The sequence below is a fragment of the Lolium perenne genome, chromosome 1 (genome assembly GCF_019359855.2).
Source record: "Lolium perenne isolate Kyuss_39 chromosome 1, Kyuss_2.0, whole genome shotgun sequence".
NCBI lineage: Eukaryota > Viridiplantae > Streptophyta > Magnoliopsida > Poales > Poaceae > Lolium > Lolium perenne.
The window spans coordinates 191105912-191125725 of record NC_067244.2 but is presented as its reverse complement, the minus strand read 5'-3'; the positions used below and the strand labels follow the sequence as shown (position 1 = coordinate 191125725).

The window sequence follows — 19814 nt, the reverse complement described above, 5'->3', positions numbered from 1 at the left end:
AGATTCATTATCAACTCACTTTTAGAAACAGGATAGACCAAAATGGAAACTATTACTATCAGATAACTGTGGTCACTTCAGTGACAAGTGTAATTTGAATAGTTGCAGCTAAGAACATGTCCACAAGGATGAATCCTAAATAATATGAAGCATAATACCATAAGTTTCAAACACACAGTTCAGTATCCAAACAGCATAGCGTTGCATGTTTCCAGACAGATGTAAGCAAACCTGATGGACCAAATGATCTGATAGCAAATCATTCATATTTTCGAAGTACCGGAATTGCAGAGGATGCAGACCACATCACATACTCGCAGTTTATGTGTGGTCAGTTCTACGACAGATCAACGGAAGCTCCACGTCCAAACTTCAATTATTTTACAGGCATGGAAACCCTACTAGTTAAAAGACTTAAGACAATCATTGCTCTAGACCATAACTAAAGGAAGGAGTATACATAGGTGATGGTCCAACATCTCATGGCACACATATTCTTCCGGATTACAGCAGACCAGCAACGGCAACTATGGGACTTCGCACAACATAGTGCCCAGACACCCAGCTCAAACTTCCCTCCATGATCTTTTCCCCGGCATTGCCATGGCTGCTCACCGTTATGGTATACGATATCTTCTGTCCAGCCTTGGAAAAGACCAATGTCTCTGGGTAGACAGACACTATAAGACTCTCAGGAACCTCTATCTTCAGTGTGTACACTGAGTTGGCTGAACCCACATTTGTCACAGTCCGGTTCAATGTGAATGGCCTTGTCCTGAGGGGCACCGTTATGGTTGGGTAGTTAAGCTGCGATTCTGGTATCTTAGGAAGCATTTTGCAGGACAACCTCGGGTTACGCACAATGACTGCCAAGGCTTGATCACCAAGGAGAGCACATATATAGCCGGCATATTCAGTAATGCCAATGTCATAAACTAGACCCGGATCAGTAGCTCTTGTAGGATTCACATGGCCAGCACCCATCGCATATGCTGTTGCCCTCTGATGCTGCTCATCCAAGATCGGGTCACCAGTGCTGTCGGTAATGTCGGATGTTGTCAGGATGGCCGACTTGATCGCAGCAGCGGACCACTCAGGATGGGAGCACTTAACAAGCGCAGCGATGCCACTGACATGCGGAGTTGACATCGACGTCCCTGATCGAATGTTGAATGGCCCAGAACCAAACAGGGTGAGTGGTGGCCATGCAGCAATGATATTGAGGCCAGGTGCTAATACATCCGGCTTGAGAACGCCGGGGCTGAACCTACTAGGACCACGCGATGAGAATGCTGCAACCATTGGGGATGGACGGACGCCCAGAACTGTGTTTTTGTAGATGACTGCGGCAGAGGCTTTGATTGTTGTCTTCACGTACTCTGTGATCTTCATGCCATCAGACACAGTCACTTGAACAACATTACCATAGTCCTCAAGGAGCGTGCTGAAGCCGGCATCTTTCCTGTTGATGAGCACTATGCCAGCCGCCCCGGCACTCATGATGGCACTGATGTCGGTGTTGTTTATTGATCCTGTGTTATTCATTGATCCTGTGTCATGGCAAATGACAATTTTGCCAGACACATTTCTTGCAGCCAATAATGACTTGCAGTGTTTGTTCCAATAAAGAGGAAACAGCTTGGCGCTTGAGTTGGATATCTGGTTGAAAGCCTCCCCATTTACGTGATCCCCGTTGCCCAGCTGCACAACAGTCTCAAAGCTACGGTCCACTGAGCCAGCTGCGACTGTGAGCAACCATGGTGCAGAGTTGGCAACAAATGACTTGGGTCCATTGTTCCCAGCTGCAGCCACGACAACAATGCCCTTGGCTACTGCACTGAATGCGCCAATGGCGACCGGGTCTCCGCTGAAGTTTACATTGTAAAAGGGGCCAAGGGACAGCGATAGGATATCGACCCCGTCCTTTACAGCTTCCTCTATCCCGGCTACTATGTCTGCGACTGCACATCCATGAATTGTGCACACTCTGTACATGGCCAGGTGTGCATCTGGAGCAATCCCGGCCGCTGTGCCGCTGCCGAGGCCATGGGCCGAGGCACCACTGACAAAGTTGCCAGCAGCGGTGGACGAGGTATGCGTCCCATGCCCAGTGTCATCGCTAGAGTCATTCGCATACCTGTTGATGAACTTGGCACCGATGAGCTTGTTGTTGCACCGAGCAGCGCCGTGGCATGAACCCTTCCACTTTGACGGCGGCGGCGGGATGCCAGCATCATCAAAGGAAGGGTGCTGCGCGTAGATGCCCGTGTCCAAAACCCCGATGATCACGCCCTTGCCGTAGCTGGCGTCCCTCCACAAGCCACTGCCTCTCTTCAGCCCCAGAAACTCCGGCGTGTGCGTGGTGGCAGGGTGCCAGATCTGGTCCGGGAAGGCACGCAGGAACCCGGGCTTCTTGGACACCATGTCGAGCTCGGCATCCGTCAGCCTGGCAGCGAAGCCGGTGAAGACCTCGGTGTAGGTGTGGAGGAGCCGCGGCTCGTCGGAGCCAGCGAGAGGGGATGGCATGAAAGTCTCATGCCACCACCGGTGGTCGTCCTCGCTGGTGCCAGCCTCGGCAGGCGAGTTGAGAACCAGGATGAATGTCTGCGGCTGTGTGGCAGTGGCATGTGGGTGTTCAGCAACGCATAGTGCAGGTGTGGGACGATGGAGGAAGGTGAGAGTGAGGGTGAGGGTGAGAAGGAGGAGATGGGCAAAGGAGGGCATTGTCCCTTGCGTTGCTAACTCGTTGCTGGATCGTTTGGCTGGAAGAGAAGATACACAGGTGACCGGAGAGAAGAAGAAGATGGCGATGGTCTGATGCTCGGCCTCGGATGGGGAGAAAGGGACGCGGTGCGTGTCGAGTGTGGAGCGGTCGAGGCGTGATTTCGCCTGGTACAGTGCGCGCTCGTGGAGAGAAAGGAAGGGCTCAGGGCGGAAGGCGCTGGGGCCGAGCGTACGGCTGCACAGCGACGTGTCGGACAGTCGTCCAGCGGAGCGGGCCATAGCTGGACCCGCGCAGCCAAGAGCGTCGCCGGCGCCGGCGACCTAGGTCCCTCCGGGCCAGCATCGGCGCCTTACAATTAGCAAAGGGGATAGAGGCAGTACCTGCATTGACTCGCCGGACGACATCAAGACCCCGCGCAGCTCGCGCCAGGCCCCTCGGCGGCGCCTCCTGCCGCAACCTCGGGCCGGCCCGCCGCTCCGCGTCTCCCGCCCGCCCGCGCGCTCCCGCTCCGCCGCCCTCGGCGCTCAACTCCGCCCAGTCTGCAGCGCACCGCCTGCGCTCGCCGCGGACCACCAGTCAACCACATTAACATGGGAGCGGTTGCGGCTGACCGGAGCAGAGTCAAAGATTTACAGTGGAGCAGTGTAGGAGAAGGATTTTGGAGATCTCTTTCCCGGCCATGGCCGTGACAATGGCGACAATGGCGAGGAGGAACGAGAAATTCGGAAGGGAAAAATGCGGCTGGAATTGGGAGTTCCTAATGTTCATGGGCAATTTGGTCATTCTCATGTCACGGGAGAGCATATCCCCTGCACGAACCAGGTTTGTGCACCGGCTGCACCATCCATTTCTAGACCATTGGATCAAAAACCAACGGGTGACAATATCGCTATCCTGATCACCATCCTGATTATTGTGTTGTCTGTTTTGCACTTCTCTGACAATATCGATATCCTGTTATTCCACTACGAATGGAATGAATTTGAGCGGTCAAAGTGAGCAAGACATGTTAGTGTCAGTAAACAAACTAACTGGTGCCCCACCTTGCTCATGCATTTGTCATTCCTTCAGTGGTTTCAGTCTGAAGTAGATCTTGCCCTAAACGCTAGTCGCACATACCTGTAGAATGTAGATGGAGATTCTTGCACCCTGATAATGTGGATAATCTCCGTAGAACACATCGTCCATTTCTGAAGTTAATTCGTCTACAGAGAGTTTATTTAGTTATTTTAGGCAGAGATATCCACATATACCCAATAACTAGATTATTTATTCAGTGATTTTAGAAAGGTCAAATTTCTTCCAAAAATATAACTATCCACATTGTCTTACAATAGCAGCATAAGGAAAACGGATCGGAATTTCGGAACCAATACAATGTCCAAATCAAATTCACACAATTAACTTAACACACGGTAGTAACATCCAATGCATAACTTAAGACAGGAGGTTCTCTACTCCGGTGCCGACGAGTAACGAGCTTGAGCGTGGAGAATGGCGGGGTGGAGGGATGGGGTGAGACTGGATCTTGGACATTGGAGCAAAATTGCAAACCCCACCCCCCCCCCCCCCCCCTCCCTTGTTCCCTCGATGTCGGTACACAACAGAGGTCGAGGTCCGCGGTCCGATGTCGGAGCCTCGAATCACCTAGCCCCTCCCTGTTCTTTCTATTCTAAACTGGAGGTCGTACAACTTGAACTAATTGAAAACGATGTTGCAGCTGTACTTCAAGGAGGTGATTTTTGCAAATTGGAAAGGAGGGGGCATTCAAGCACCATCATGTACCTACATTTTCTATCCAATGGAGTGCAGCAGGAATATTCAATCGACTGGAGTACACCATACGTTCACGGGAGAACATATCCCCTGCACCAACCAGGTTTACACCAGCTGCGCCAGCCATTTCTAGACCACTGGATCAAAAACCAACGGGCGACACGCAAACACAAGATGGGGCTGAAACATACTCCCACCGTTCCTTTCTATAATGTCTATAGATTTTTGGTATTTGTTTCAGAATATAAGGTTGTAGCTTAACTCTTTTTCAATTACCCCCTCTACCGGTCAGCTCACGCACGACATGCATGGAAAAATCCATACAAAAAGGAAACAATTAATTGAGATTCCTAATATATGACCCCAACGATTTCTTAGATTTAGGAAGCAATATTTTTATTTCCTAAATATAACCTGGCTGCACATATATGGAGAGTTAACCGGAGAGATTTGTGGGATTTGTTAAGTTAATTTAGGAAGTTACCGATTTCTCTCATTTTACTCTAATCTCAAATCGTTAATCTAGGGGGTCTTCTGTCAAGAACACTCTTGTGCTAATTTCCGTGCTAAAAAACTGTAGGCACTATAGAATGAAACAGAGGGAGTATTTGCAACACAACCTTCTGTTTTATATAAATCAACGCGCGCTCGGGTAGTCGGGTTCGGTGAGCTTTTGTGTGCTTCCACTTTTAAAATCAGCTCTTGTGTACTTTCTCATTATTGATCTGCAGTCCATTTTCTTTGAGTGACGGGTTGTTCTGTAATTTTTGTGTAGTTCTATTGCGTTTTGATTTTGATAAATTTCAGAAAAATCATCTAAGTTTTATCTCGGATGAAACCTGTTTTAAAAGGGAGAAATCATTTATTTTTCCATTGCCCCTTTGCTAAGTTGTATTGGCAATATCTCTATCCCTATTGGAGACCTCCTCATCAGAATGACATTTAGAGTATCATTGCTAGCCTAAAAATGAATTGAAAGTGCCTTTCTTCATGGAACTGATTATGATGACTGCATGGGACGACCAGGAATGATTTTATTTTCAAGAACAGCACCCCCAAACTCAATAGATGCACGAAAAGATTCAAGGAAGAGCTGGTTCTTCTTGTTCGTAAGGCTTCTAGGAAGTTTTATTCAGGGCTCAAGAATTGGATTCGGAGATTTAGATAATCTAGTAGCTCTATTTTCTTTTCTCTCTTTTTTAGGCCTATGGTTTTCTAAATTGTTTCTTGTTGCTTTCCTCTAGCAAGAGCCCTTTGTACCATAAAGGGGATGACTTCTATGTATATAACTCGGTAATTTTTTTGAGGGATAACTCGATGAAACTTAGTTTTGTATGCAAAGTAGTCAAATCCAAGCAAGCTGCAGCGCAACTGATTTTAATTAACAACAAGGTGCTTTTTATATGGAGTATTTGATAGCAGGCCATCCTTCTCTATCCAATGGCCAAAGAGGCAATTGGTGCAGCCCGATGCCGTCAGGGCCGAAAATACGTCAGGGCTCAAGAATTGGTGCATAGTGACCAGACCGTCCGTACCGACGTAAACATAGCCCAAAAATGTGTTAGGTTTGCGTCTCTGCGGACGCTGCGTGGACGCGGCGGTCGTCCACCCGGTTCTCGCACAGGCTCGCCTGGCAGGGGCATAGATGCTTCGTCTTCTGCGGCATTACTTACGGGCGACGCGCTGCAGCTTTCTAGGGCCGCGTTAATGGCGCGTTTCGGCTTCCGCGAGCGTGCGCTACTGGGCGGTGTCGCAGTGGCAGGATATTGAAGGCGAGATGGCGTCCGATCCTCTTAAAGGAACGGTGACGGCGCCCATTTCTCCGACCACACCCATTGCAAGAGTCCACCCTATCCACCCGACCGATGCCATGGGGAAGAAATGTTGGCGGTTCCACAAGACCAAGAACGACCACGAGGCTAGCGGCTCGCGGTCCGGCAAGAAGCCACGGGTCGGGCGGTACGTCCGCATCGAGCTCACACGCCGCCTTTCGGAGGAAAACCGGCCGGTGTCATGGCCGGACGCAAACCTGCCTGGAGGAGGCTGGTACCTCAACTCCAGGCGTGTGCAGGTCCCCCTGTGTAGCGCGAGGGCCGAGAGCATCGGGACGAGGTGCACCGCCGCCGAGTGATCTTGCCGCCGGATCTCCGAGAAGATCCGGCGTACGCGCTTAACTCCTACAACTGTATCTCGTTCGGGGCGTGGGAGTTTGACGCGCGCCGCCGCACTGGCTACCTCGGCGACGTCGAGTACTTCGACTGCGAGATCGCCGCGGAAGAAGAGGAGAACGACCAGGAGGACGAGGACGAGCACGAGCAGGCGGAGCGCGCAGACTACGACCACGACGACGGCGGGATGGCGTGGTTATCCGAAGACCCAACCACCGGACATTACCGAGGACGAGGCCATTGCCATGGCACTGGCCAATAGCAAGCTCGGCGAGCTCAACGAGCTCGATTTGTGGGATGAGCTCGCAATCCAGCACCGCGAGTCGGCGCTCGCGCAGGGGAGGCCGGCGACTCCTCCAGCCACGCCGACGCGTTCCAACGACGGCGCGCCAGCTGCTGCTCCGGCCTGGGATCCGTGGCTACCTTCACCACAGCCTCATGCGCAGGCGATGGTCTGGCCGCAGTTGCCGCAGCCTGCCCTTCCTCCTCCACCGCTGGCGTACCAGTTTCCATGGCCGACGCCGGAGTTCATCGAACACGTCAGCGACGACGACCTGTAGGTAGTACCTAGTTTTACCACGCCTTTATAGCATTTTTAGAGTTTTTATTGATGTAAATTATGACTTTTATGAATGGAAAAAAAGTACGCATCGTGCCGCTGGAGCCACCCCGACACAAACGGACGCGCGGTCGATTTTGACTATTTAAGACGACCCACACCTTCATTTGGGCGTCCGAAATGCGCCCCGCTGAAGATGCCCTTACAACATGTGTTTTTAGGCTGGTCTGGGAAAGGGACGCTTCTCACGGTCATAGGTGGTACAAACCGTTTGATCGCCCTAGTGAAAGAATCCTCTTCGACCGTCACTACGTGGCTGCGTGTGAGATGAACACGCAGAGTGGCACGGTGACAAACTTGTGATTTACTCCACTAGTGTTCCGGGTTCCTACTTCCTACTGCGTGGCTGCACAGCAAGCACACCCTGCTAGATTGAGACCCAGGATTGGGAGATAAATCGCACGGCGCCAGTCCGCTGCCGCCGGTAGTCCGGCTAACCGGGGAGCAAAACGCAGCGCAATTTTGCCTTTGACGGGAATCGTCGGCTTTTTAAACGGCGAGTCAAGTCAAGTCAAGAGTCGAGACCACAACGCGCACAGGGGGACGAAGCGACGAGGGGTCTCTGTCTCAAGGTCTGTCTACGTACGCTTTCTCTCGGCCCGCACCTAGATTGAGATCGACGGTACATGCGTGGCGCGTGGAAAGTGCTTTGCCAGAGTGAGGAATCAACTCAGCAGATAATTTGTCTCTCAGATATAACTAGGCTCTGGCCAAAGCAGCTGCGGGTAGGACATGTCAACTGAGATATCGGACACGGAGCTGAAATCAAAATGCCGCCCTCGGCGCTCATTGTTGTTCAGAAAATAGAGTAGTCATTGTGGAACTCCATGGATATTGCGGTATCAAGTGGAGTCACACGGCAGATTTGGTACAACATGTATTCCCACCCTTTCATCATACTAATAGTTTTAAAATTGCGATGGTGGTACGTCGGATCAAAAACCTACAAAACTCAAAATCTAGCTATCCACATTTTTTAAAAAAAAACAAGAAACCAAAATACATTTTTTTCCGTTTCTTCTTAGAATAAACCTCTAGAGCAGACAATGGTCAAAAATAGTTATCTTCTTATGACATCCAACTCATCATGATACATATTTTCAAATGTAGACGTGCACACACCATTACCACAACCACTCATAAGTCATAAGGCATACTAATGTGTCATGGAGCTTTAAGTTTCACACACCAGTACAAACACCACATTTTTGACAAAAAAACATCATCTCACACTGAAAGAATATGGAGCTAAGTTAGGATTGGCATCCAAGAATATATTCCATCTTAGTGAGCATCAAACTTTGTGGTTCGTCATCCATATCATGGTAGGCTTAGGATACAACCACTTCTCTACCATCCAACTACAATTTGGCTATCGCAAATCTATTTCCTTCTGCTTTCGAGCTAGTGAAAAATCTCACATGATACCGTAATAAGAAGAATCGAATCATTACACATGTATAAAGATACAAACCGGTGTCCTACATTTCTCATCACCTAGTCATCGATAAAGTGTCTCATTTCCTCTAATTGACTAACAAGAAGATTATTCTCTACCAACGACCAAGTTTATTCCATGCTATTTTGTCCGCTTTTTCTTAACTTCATTAAATCAAATTAAAGGTGAAGACTTAATAATGCTAACTAATTATATTCTCCCGATGCCTACAACAATAGTAGGATACGGATTGTAATCTATTATACTCCAAATGCTATTTGTCCTAAAGCAAATTATCACATAAACTAGCTACAATGGCACATTGCACTGCAGGGGCATAATTAACATTTGACGCACTTAACCGAAATGTCATTAGCAAATCATCAAAGTTAGACCGCGTCTGGTTATTAGTACAGTTTTGTGAGTTTAGGTGTGGCTACTCTAGCCATACTGGGATTTGTGAGTTTAGGGGTCTGTTTGTTTGGGCTGCAGCTTTTGAAAAGCAACTGTAGTTGTTGGGCTATGAAAAAGCAGCTGTGAGAAGCAGCTGTTGGAAGTAGAGATTTGATGTTTGGCATGACAACTTTTTGTAGCTGCTGCTGTTGATTTTAGGAGTGAAATGTCGAAAATGTCCCTAAGTGCTTAAAATGTTGTATAAATGTTGAATTATGATGTTTAGCTGAGTTCACATTTTTTTTGGCTAAAACAATTTTGTATCAGCATAATTTTGGTTAAATCTTAGTCCAATATTTTAAACAAAATTATGAAAGTAGGTTATAATCCAAAAATTTGCTATTTATAGCATTTTATTACATAATGACCATGTTTAATAACCAAATTGCTTCAATTTTATTACATAGTGATCAACTTTAGTTTAGGAATTTATCGGTCAATTGTTAATCACCGAGGTTTCTTTAAAATGGCAGGCTCCAAGCTCTAAAATATGCTATACTGAAAAAAGCGCATAAAAGGATTTTTATCAAAAGTATTGCCATAGATTGCTTGAAGTAAACGATGACAGAAGTACTGCCTTGATTCACGGCAGTTCATTACTCCATATCAAATCTTAGTTCCCTCACAACTAAAATAAAATATATACGAATAGGATTGTCAAATCCTATCATCTTCATCGTCATGCATTAGGAAAATTGGCAGCCCAGAACAACATACAGAACTGAAACTGGCAGCAACCATATACAGTACAGGAGAGGAAAATTAAATCGCATGACATCAACTGAAAGATTTGAGCACTAAACATGACATCAACTGAAATATTTGAGCACTAAACATGGCATCAGCTCACAGATTTGCCATAAACATGTACATCTCATGACAATAAAAAAAAGACAGGGGATCGGAGGGTGCTGCAGCAGGTGTCGGAGATCGGAGCAGCATGCGAGGGCGGGCGCCGGCGGCGGGGGCGGGCGCTGGCTGCGGGGGCGGGCGCCGACGGCGAGGGCGGGTGCCGGCGGCGAGGGCGGGCGCTGGCTGCGGGACGGGGACCAGCTTCCGGGACGAGGACGGGCGCGAGCTAGGCGTGGACCTCCTGGGATGGCGGCGATCTTGAGGAGGATGGGGACAGCCCGAGCTGGAGGAGGACAGGGACGGCGGCGCCTCGACGGACGGGGACGGGCTCGAGTTTCCCGGACGGCCGCGAGCTCGCAGAGGAACTCCTGGGACGGGACAGAGGATGGGAATGGAGCGGGGGAGGAGGACAGGGACGACGCCTGCGGATAATGGCGCCGGCTGATACGTCTCTGACGTATCGATAATTTCTTATGTTCCATGCCACATTATTGATGTTATCTACATGTTTTATGCACACTTTATGTCATATTCGTGCATTTTCTGGAACTAACCTATTAACAAGATGCCGAAGTGCCAGTTCCTGTTTTCTGCTGTTTTTGGTTTCAGAAATCCTAGTAACGAAATATTCTCGGAATCGGACGAAATCAATGCCCAAGTTCCTATTTTCACCGGAAGCATCCAGAACACACGAGAACCGCCAGAGAAGGGGGACAGGGCCACCAAACCACACCCCGGCGCGGCCAGGGGGGGCCGCGCCCCCCTATAGTGTGGGCCCCCCAGAAGCCCTCCTGCGCCGCCTCTTTGCCTATATAATGCCCCTGGATCGAAAACCTGATACGTTCGATGAAAACCACAGAAACCTTCCAGAGCCGCCGCCATCGCGAGGCCAAGATCCGGGGACAGAGTCTCGTTCCGCACGCTGCCGAACGGGGAAGTGCCCCCGGAAGGCTTCTCCATCGACACCGCTGCCATCTCCACCGCCATCTTCATCACCGCTGCTGCTCCCATGAGGAGGGAGTAGTTCTCCATCGAGGCTCGGGGCTGTACCGGTAGCTATGTGGTTCATCTCTCTCCTATGTGCTTCAATACAATAATCTCATGAGCTGCCTTACATGATTGAGATTCATATGATGATGCTTGTAATCGAGATGTCATTATGCTAGTCAAGTGAGTTTTACTTATGTGATCTCCGGAGACTCCTTGTCCCACGTGTGTAAAGGTGACAGTGTGTGCACCGTGTGGGTCTCTTAGGCTATATTTCACAGAATACTTATTCACTGATGAATGGCATAGTGAGGTGCTTATTTATATCTCTTTATGATTGCAATATGTTTGTATCACAATTTATCTATGTGCTACTCTAGCAATGTTATTAAAGTAGTTCTATTCCTCCTGCACGATGTAATGGTGACAGTGTGTGCATCCGTGTTAGTACTTGGCATAGGCTATGATTATGATCTCTTGTAGATTATGAAGTTAACTATTGCTATGATAGTATTGATGTGATCTATTCCTCCTACATATGCATGAAGGTGACAGTGTGCATGCTATGTTAGTACTTGGTTTAGTCTTTTGATCTATCTTACACTATAAGGTTACTTAAATATGAACATCGAATTGTGGAGCTTGTTAACTCCGGCATTGAGGGTTCGTGTAATCCTACGCAATGTGTTCATCATCCAACAAAAGTGTAGAGTATGCATTTATCTATTCTGTTATGTGATCAATGTTGAGAGTGTCCACTAGTGAAAGTCTAATCCCTAGGCCTTGTTCCTAAATACTGCTATCGCTACTTGTTTCTTGTTTCTTGCGTTACTGCTGCAATACTACCACCATCAACTACACGCCAGCAAGCTATTTTCTGGCACCGTTGCTACTGCTCATACTTATTCATACCACCTGTATTGCACTATCTCTTCGCCGAACTAGTGCACCTATTTGGTGTGTTGGGGACACAAGAGACTTCTTGCTTTGTGGTTGCAGGGTTGCATGAGAGGGATATCTTTGACCTCTTCCTCCCTGAGTTCGATAAACCTTGGGTGATCCACTTAAGGGAAAACTTGCTGCTGTTCTACAAACCACTGCTCTTGGAGGCCCAACATTGTCTACAGGAAAAGGAGGGGGAAGTAGACATCAAGCTATTTTCTGGCGCCGTTGCCGAGGAGGAAAGGTAAAAGGTACTCACACTCCGGACCTCGGCTACCAAGCTATTTTCCGCCGTTGTAAGTACTCAAAGCTATTTCCTTTAGATCCTGCAATTGCATCTTTTTGTTTCTTGTTTACACTAGTTTGGCATAATGGACAAGAATGATCTTCTTATTCTATTTCCTAATTTAAAACATGGATTGTTTGATGCGAAAATTGAAAAACCTATGGAATCTTATTTGCATGCTGGTAGTAATATTAGTATGAACGCTTTGAACACCATTGTTGATAATAATATAGAAAGTTCTAAGCTTGGGGAAGCTGGTTTTCATGATCTTTTTAGTCCCCCAAGCATTGAGGAGAAAATTTACTTTGATGATACTTTGCCTCCTATTTATGATGATTATAATGATAGTAGTCTTTTGTTGCCACCTACTATGGAGAGTAAATTTGATTATGTTTACAATATGCCTCCTATATATGATGATGAGAATAATAATGATAGCTACTTTATTGAATTTGCTCCCACTATTACTAATAAAATTGATTATGCCTATGTGGAGAGTAATAATTTTATGCATGAGACTCATGATAAGAATGCTTTATGTGATAGTTATATTGTTGAGTTTGCTCATGTTGCTACTGAAAGTTATTATGAGAGAGGAAAATATGGTTGTAGAAATTTTCATGTTACTAAAACACCTCTCTATGTGCTGAAATTTTTGAAGCTACACTTGTTTTATCTTCCTATGCTTGTTACTTTGCTCTTCATGAACTTGTTTATTTACAAGATTCCTTTTCATAGGAAGCATGTTAGACTTAAATGTGTTTTGAATTTGCCTCTTGATGCTCTCTTTTGCTTCAAATATTATCTCTTGCGAGTGCATCATTAAAACTGCTGAGCCCATCTTAATGGCTATAAAGAAAGAACTTCTTGGGAGATAACCCATGTGTTATTTTGCTACAGTACTTTGTTTTTATTTTGTGTCTTGGAAGTTGTTTACTACTGTAGCAACCTCTCCTTATCTTAGTTTTGTGTTTTGTTGTGCCAAGTGAAGCCTCTAATCGAAGGTTGATACTAGATTTGGATTTCTGCGCAGAAATAGATTTCTATCTGTCACGAATCTGGGCTGTTTTCTCTGTAGAAAAATCAGAAAAATATGCCAATTTACGTGCGTGTTCCTCAGATATGTACGCAACTTTCATTAGTTTTGAGTTTTCTGATCTGAGCAACGGAAGTATTTATTCAAAATTCGTCTTTACGGACTGTTCGGTTTTGACAGATTCTGCCTTTTATTTCGCATTGCCTCTTTTGCTATGTGGGATGGATTTCTTTGTTCCATTAAACTCCAGTAGCTTTGAGCAATGTCCAGAAATGTTAAGAATGATTGTGTCACCTCTGAACATGTGAGTTTTTGATTATGTACTAACCCCTCTAATGAAGTTTATGAGAAGTTTGGTGTGAAGGAAGTTTTCAAGGTCAAGAGAGGAGGATGATATACTATGATCAAGAAGAGTGAAAGCTCTAAGCTTGGGGATGCCCCGGTGGTTCACCCCTGCATATTCTAAGAAGACTCAAGCGTCTAAGCTTGGGGATGCCCAAGGCATCCCCTTCTTCATCGACAAATTATCAGGTTCCTTCTCTTGAAACTATATTTTTATTCGGTCACATCTTATGTGCTTTGCTTGGAGCGTCTGTATGTTTCTTATTTTTGTTGTGTTTGAATAAATTGGATTACATCATGCTTGTGTGGGAGAGAGACACGCTCCGCTGGTTCATATGAACACATGTGTTCTTAGCTTTTAATTTTCATGGCGAAGTTTCTTCTTCGTTAAATTGTTATATGGTTGGAATTGGAAAATGATACATGTTGTAATTGCTATAATGTCTTGGGTAATGTGATACTTGGCAATTGTTGTGCTCATGTTTAAGCTCTTGCATCATATGCTTTGCACCCATTAATGAAGAAATACATAGAGCATGCTAAAATTTGGTTTGCATATTTGGTTTCTCTAAGGTCTAGATAATTTCTAGTATTGAGTTTGAACAACAAGGAAGACGGTGTAGAGTCTTATAATGTTTTCAATATATCTTTTATGTGAGTTTTGCTGCACCGGTTCATCCTTGTGTTTGTTTCAAATAAGCCTTGCTAGCCTAAACCTTGTATCGAGAGGGAATACTTCTCATGCATCCAAAATACTTGAGCCAACCACTATGCCATTTGTGTCCACCATACCTACTTACTACATGGTATTTTCCGCCATTCCAAAGTAAATTGCTTGAGTGCTACCTTTAAAATTCCATCATTCACCTTTGCAATATATAGCTCATGGGACAAATAGCTTAAAAACTATTGTGGTATTGAATATGTAATTATGCACTTTATCTCTTATTAAGTTGCTTGTTGTGCGATAACCATGTTCACTGGGGACGCCATCAACTACTCTTTGTTGAATTTCATGTGAGTTGCTATGCATGTTCGTCTTGTCTGAAGTAAGAGAGATCTACCACCTTATGGTTAAGCATGCATCTTGTTAGAGAAGAACATTGGGCCGCTAACTAAAGCCATGATCCATGGTGGAAGTTTCAGTTTTGGACATATATCCTCAATCTCATATGAGAAAATTATTAATTGTTGTTACATGCTTATGCATAAAAGAGGAGTCCATTATCTGTTGTCTATGTTGTCCCGGTATGGATGTCTAAGTTGAGAATAATCAATAGCGAGAAATCCAATGCGAGCTTTCTCCTTAGACCTTTGTACAGGCGGCATAGAAGTACCCCTTTGTGACACTTGGTTAAAACATGTGCATTGTGATGATCCGGTAGTCCAAGCTAATTAGGACAAGGTGCGGGCACTATTAGTATACTATGCATGAGGCTTGCAACTTATAAGATATAATTTACATGATACATATGCTTTATTACTACCGTTGACAAAATTGTTTCATGTTTTCAAAATCAAAGCTCTAGCACAAATATAGCAATCGATGATTTTCCTCTATGGAGGACCATTCTTTTACTTTCAATGTTGAGTCAGTTCACCTATTTCTCTCCACCTCAAGAAGCAAACACTTGTGTGAACTGTGCATTGATTCCTACATATTTGCATATTGCATTTGTTATATTGCTTTACATTGACAATTATCCATGAGATATACATGTTATAAGTTGAAAGCAACCGCTGAAACTTCATCTTCCTTTATGTTGCTTCAATACCTCTACTTTGAATTATTGCTTTATGAGTTAACTCTTATGCAAAACTTATTGATGCTTGTCTTGAAGTGCTATTCATGAAAAGTCTTTGCTTTATGATTCACTTGTTTACTCATGTCATATACATTGTTTTGATCGCTGCATTCACTACATATACTTTACAAATAGTATGATCAAGGTTATGATGGCATGTCACTTCAGAAATTATCTGTGTTATCGTTTTACCTGCTCGGGACGAGCAGAACTAAGCTTGGGGATGCTGATACGTCTCCGACGTATCGATAATTTCTTATGTTCCATGCCACATTATTGATGTTATCTACATGTTTTATGCACACTTTATGTCATATTCGTGCATTTTCTGGAACTAACCTATTAACAAGATGCCGAAGTGCCCGTTCCTGTTTTCTGCTGTTTTTGGTTTCAGAAATCCTAGTAACGAAATATTCTCGGAATCGGACGAAATCAACGCCCAAGTTCCTATTTTCACCGGAAGCATCCAGAACACACGAGAACCGCCAGAGAAGGGGGACAGGGCCACCAAACCACACCCCGGCGCGGCCAGGGGGGGGCCGCGCCCCCCTATAGTGTGGGCCCCCAGAAGCCCTCCTGCGCCGCCTCTTCGCCTATATAATGCCCCTGGATCGAAAACCCTGATACGTTTGACGAAAACCACAGAAACCTTCCAGAGCCGCCGCCATCGCGAGGCCAAGATCTGGGGGACAGGAGTCTCTGTTCCGGCACGCTGCCGGAACGGGGAAGTGCCCCCGGAAGGCTTCTCCATCGACACCGCTGCCATCTCCACCGCCATCTTCATCACCGCTGCTGCTCCCATGAGGAGGGAGTAGTTCTCCATCGAGGCTCGGGGCTGTACCGGTAGCTATGTGATTCATCTCTCTCCTATGTGCTTCAATACAATAATCTCATGAGCTGCCTTACATGATTGAGATTCATATGATGATGCTTGTAATCTAGATGTCATTATGCTAGTCAAGTGAGTTTTACTTATGTGATCTCCGGAGACTCCTTGTCCCACGTGTGTAAAGGTGACAGTGTGTGCACCGTGTGGGTCTCTTAGGCTATATTTCACAGAATACTTATTCACTGATGAATGGCATAGTGAGGTGCTTATTTATATCTCTTTATGATTGCAATGTGTTTGTATCACAATTTATCTATGTGCTACTCTAGCAATGTTATTAAAGTAGTTCTATTCCTCCTGCACGATGTAATGGTGACAGTGTGTGCATCCGTGTTAGTACTTGGCATAGGCTATGATTATGATCTCTTGTAGATTATGAAGTTAACTATTGCTATGATAGTATTGATGTGATCTATTCCTCCTACATATGCATGAAGGTGACAGTGTGCATGCTATGTTAGTACTTGGTTTAGTCTTTTGATCTATCTTACACCATAAGGTTACTTAAATATGAACATCGAATTGTGGAGCTTGTTAACTCCGGCATTGAGGGTTCGTGTAATCCTACGCAATGTGTTCATCATCCAACAAAAGTGTAGAGTATGCATTTATCTATTCTGTTATGTGATCAATGTTGAGAGTGTCCACTAGTGAAAGTCTAATCCCTAGGCCTTGTTCCTAAATACTGCTATCGCTACTTGTTTCTTGTTTTATCATGCGTTACTACCGCTGCAATACTACCACCATCAACTACACGCCAAAGAAGCTATTTTCTGGCACCGTTGCTACTGCTCATACTTATTCATACCACCTGTATTTCACTATCTCTTCGCCGAACTAGTGCACCTATTTGGTGTGTTGGGGACACAAGAGACTTCTTGCTTTGTGGTTGCAGGGTTGCATGAGAGGGATATCTTTGACCTCTTCCTCCCTGAGTTCGATAAACCTTGGGTGATCCACTTAAGGGAAAACTTGCTGCTGTTCTACAAACCTCTGCTCTTGGAGGCCCAACACTGTCTACAGGAAAAGGAGGGGGAAGTAGACATCACCGGCGCTGGCCGGAAACGGCGGCGGCGGGCGGGGCGGGTGATACGTCTCCGACGTACCGATAATTTCTTATGTTCCATGCCACATTATTGATGTTATCTACATGTTTTATGCACACTTTATGTCATATTCGTGCATTTTCTGGAACTAACCTATTAACAAGATGCCGAAGTGCCGCTGTCTTTTTCTGCTGTTTTTGGTTTCAGAAATCCTAGTAACGAAATATTCTCGGAATTGGACGAAATCAACGCCCAGGGTCCTATTTTGCCACGAAGCTTCCAGAAGTCCGAAGGAGAGACGAAGAGGGGCCACGAGGGGGCCACACCCTAGGGCGGCACGGCCCCCCCCCCTTGGCCGCGCGGCCCTGTGGTGTGGGGCCCCCGTGCCGCCTCTTGACCTGCCCTTCCGCCTACAAATAGCCTCCGTCGCGAAACCCCCAGTACCGAGAGCCACGATACGGAAAACCTTCCAGAGACGCCGCCGCCGCCGATCCCATCTCGGGGGATCCAGGAGATCGCCTCCGGCACCTTGCCGGAGAGGGGAATCATCTCTCGGAGGACTCTACGCCGCCATGGTCGCCTCCGGTGTGATGTGTGAGTAGTCTACCCCTGGACTATGGTTCCATAGCAGTAGCTAGATGGTTGTCTTCTCCCCATTGTGCTATCATTGTCGGATCTTGTGAGCTGCCTAACATGATCAAGATCATCTATCTGTAATTCTATATGTTGCGTTTGTTGGGATCCGATGAATAGAGAATACTTGTTATGTTGATTATCAAAGTTATATCTATGTGTTGTTTATGATCTTGCATGCTCTCCGTTACTAGTAGATGCTCTGGCCAAGTAGATGCTTGTAACTCCAAGAGGGAGTATTTATGCTCGATAGTGGGTTCATGCCTGCATTGACACCGGGACAAGTGTGAGAAAGTTCTAAGGTTGTGTTGTGCTGTTGCCACTAGGGATAAAACATTGATGCTATGTCTAAGGATGTAGTTGTTGATTACATTACGCACCATACTTAATGCAATTGTCTGTTGCTTTGCAACTTAATACTGGAGGGGGTTCGGATGATAACCTGAAGGTGGACTTTTTAGGCATAGATGCAGTTGGATGGCGGTCTATGTACTTTGTCGTAATGCCCAATTAAATCTCACTATACTCATCATGATATGTATGTGCATGGTCATGCCCTCTTTATTTGTCAATTGCCCAACTGTAATTTGTTCACCCAACATGCTGTTTATCTTATGGGAGAGACACCTCTAGTGAACTGTGGACCCCGGTCCAATTCTCTTTACTGAAATACAATCTACTGCAATACTTGTTCTACTGTTTTCTGCAAACAATCATCTTCCACACAATACGGTTAATCCTTTGTTACAGCAAGCCGGTGAGATTGACAACCTCACTGTTTCGTTGGGGCAAAGTACTTTGGTTGTGTTGTGCAGGTTCCACGTTGGCGCCGGAATCCCTGGTGTTGCGCCGCACTACATCTCGCCGCCATCAACCTTCAACGTGCTTCTTGGCTCCTACTGGTTCGATAACCTTGGTTTCATACTGAGGGAAACTTGCCGCTGTACGCATCACACCTTCCTCTTGGGGTTCCCAACGGACGCGTGTTGAACGCGTATCAAGCAGCTTTTTCCTCGCGCCGTTGCCGGGGAGATCAAGACACGCTGCAAGGGGAGTCTCCACTTCTCAATCTCTTTACTTTGTTTTTGTCTTGCTTAGTTTTATTTACTACTTTTTTTGCTGCACTAAATCAAAATACAAAAAAATTAGTTGCTAGTTTTACTTTACTTGCTATCTTGTTTGCTATATCAAAAACACAAAAAAATTAGTTACTTGCATTTACTTTATCTAGTTTGCTTTATCTACTATTGCTAAAATGAGTAATCCTGAAGTTGAAGTTCGTTCGTTTAAGCAACAAGGGGGAGAATGTTTAAGAGATGCTTGGTATAGAATTAGTAATGCCCATAATAGGTGCACTAAGAAACACTCCACCACTATTTTACTCAGGAATTTTTATGTTGGTACCTCTAGCTGGAATAGGTATGTTCTTGATTGTCTCGCAGGAGGTAACTTCTTAAATACTCCTGCATTAGAAGCTAGCTGCATTATTGAAAGTCTATTTGGAATACCCCCTGTTGATGAAGTTAAAACTGAAATCTCTCTTGAAGATGTTATAAAAAAATTGGAAACCATAGAGAAATTTTTTCCAAGTGTTGAAACTAAATTGGAAATGTTACTTGATAAAACTGATGAACTTGATAAATACTTAGGAGGAATTGATGAAAGAATTAGTGTCCTAGGAACTTGTGTTGTCCATGATGATCAAATTAATAGGATTGACGAACTTGAAAAAGCTATGGGAACCTTGGGTTCAACATTTTCTTCTCTTAAATATAAGGAGAAAGCTTATGTGGGTAAGGAGTAAAAGTTTATGTATG

At 45.5% G+C, this 19814-nt stretch overlaps 1 protein-coding gene across 1 annotated transcript; it reads right to left on the bottom strand.

The window, feature by feature from the left end:
* Positions 1–249: 249 nt before the first annotated feature.
* LOC127316753 (subtilisin-like protease) lies at positions 250–2926 on the bottom strand. The gene has a single exon (XM_051347224.1). The coding sequence runs from the start codon at positions 2722–2724 to the stop codon at positions 505–507; it is 2220 nt and encodes a 739-aa protein (XP_051203184.1). The 5' UTR covers positions 2725–2926; the 3' UTR covers positions 250–504.
* Between the last annotated feature and the right edge of the window lie 16888 nt (positions 2927–19814).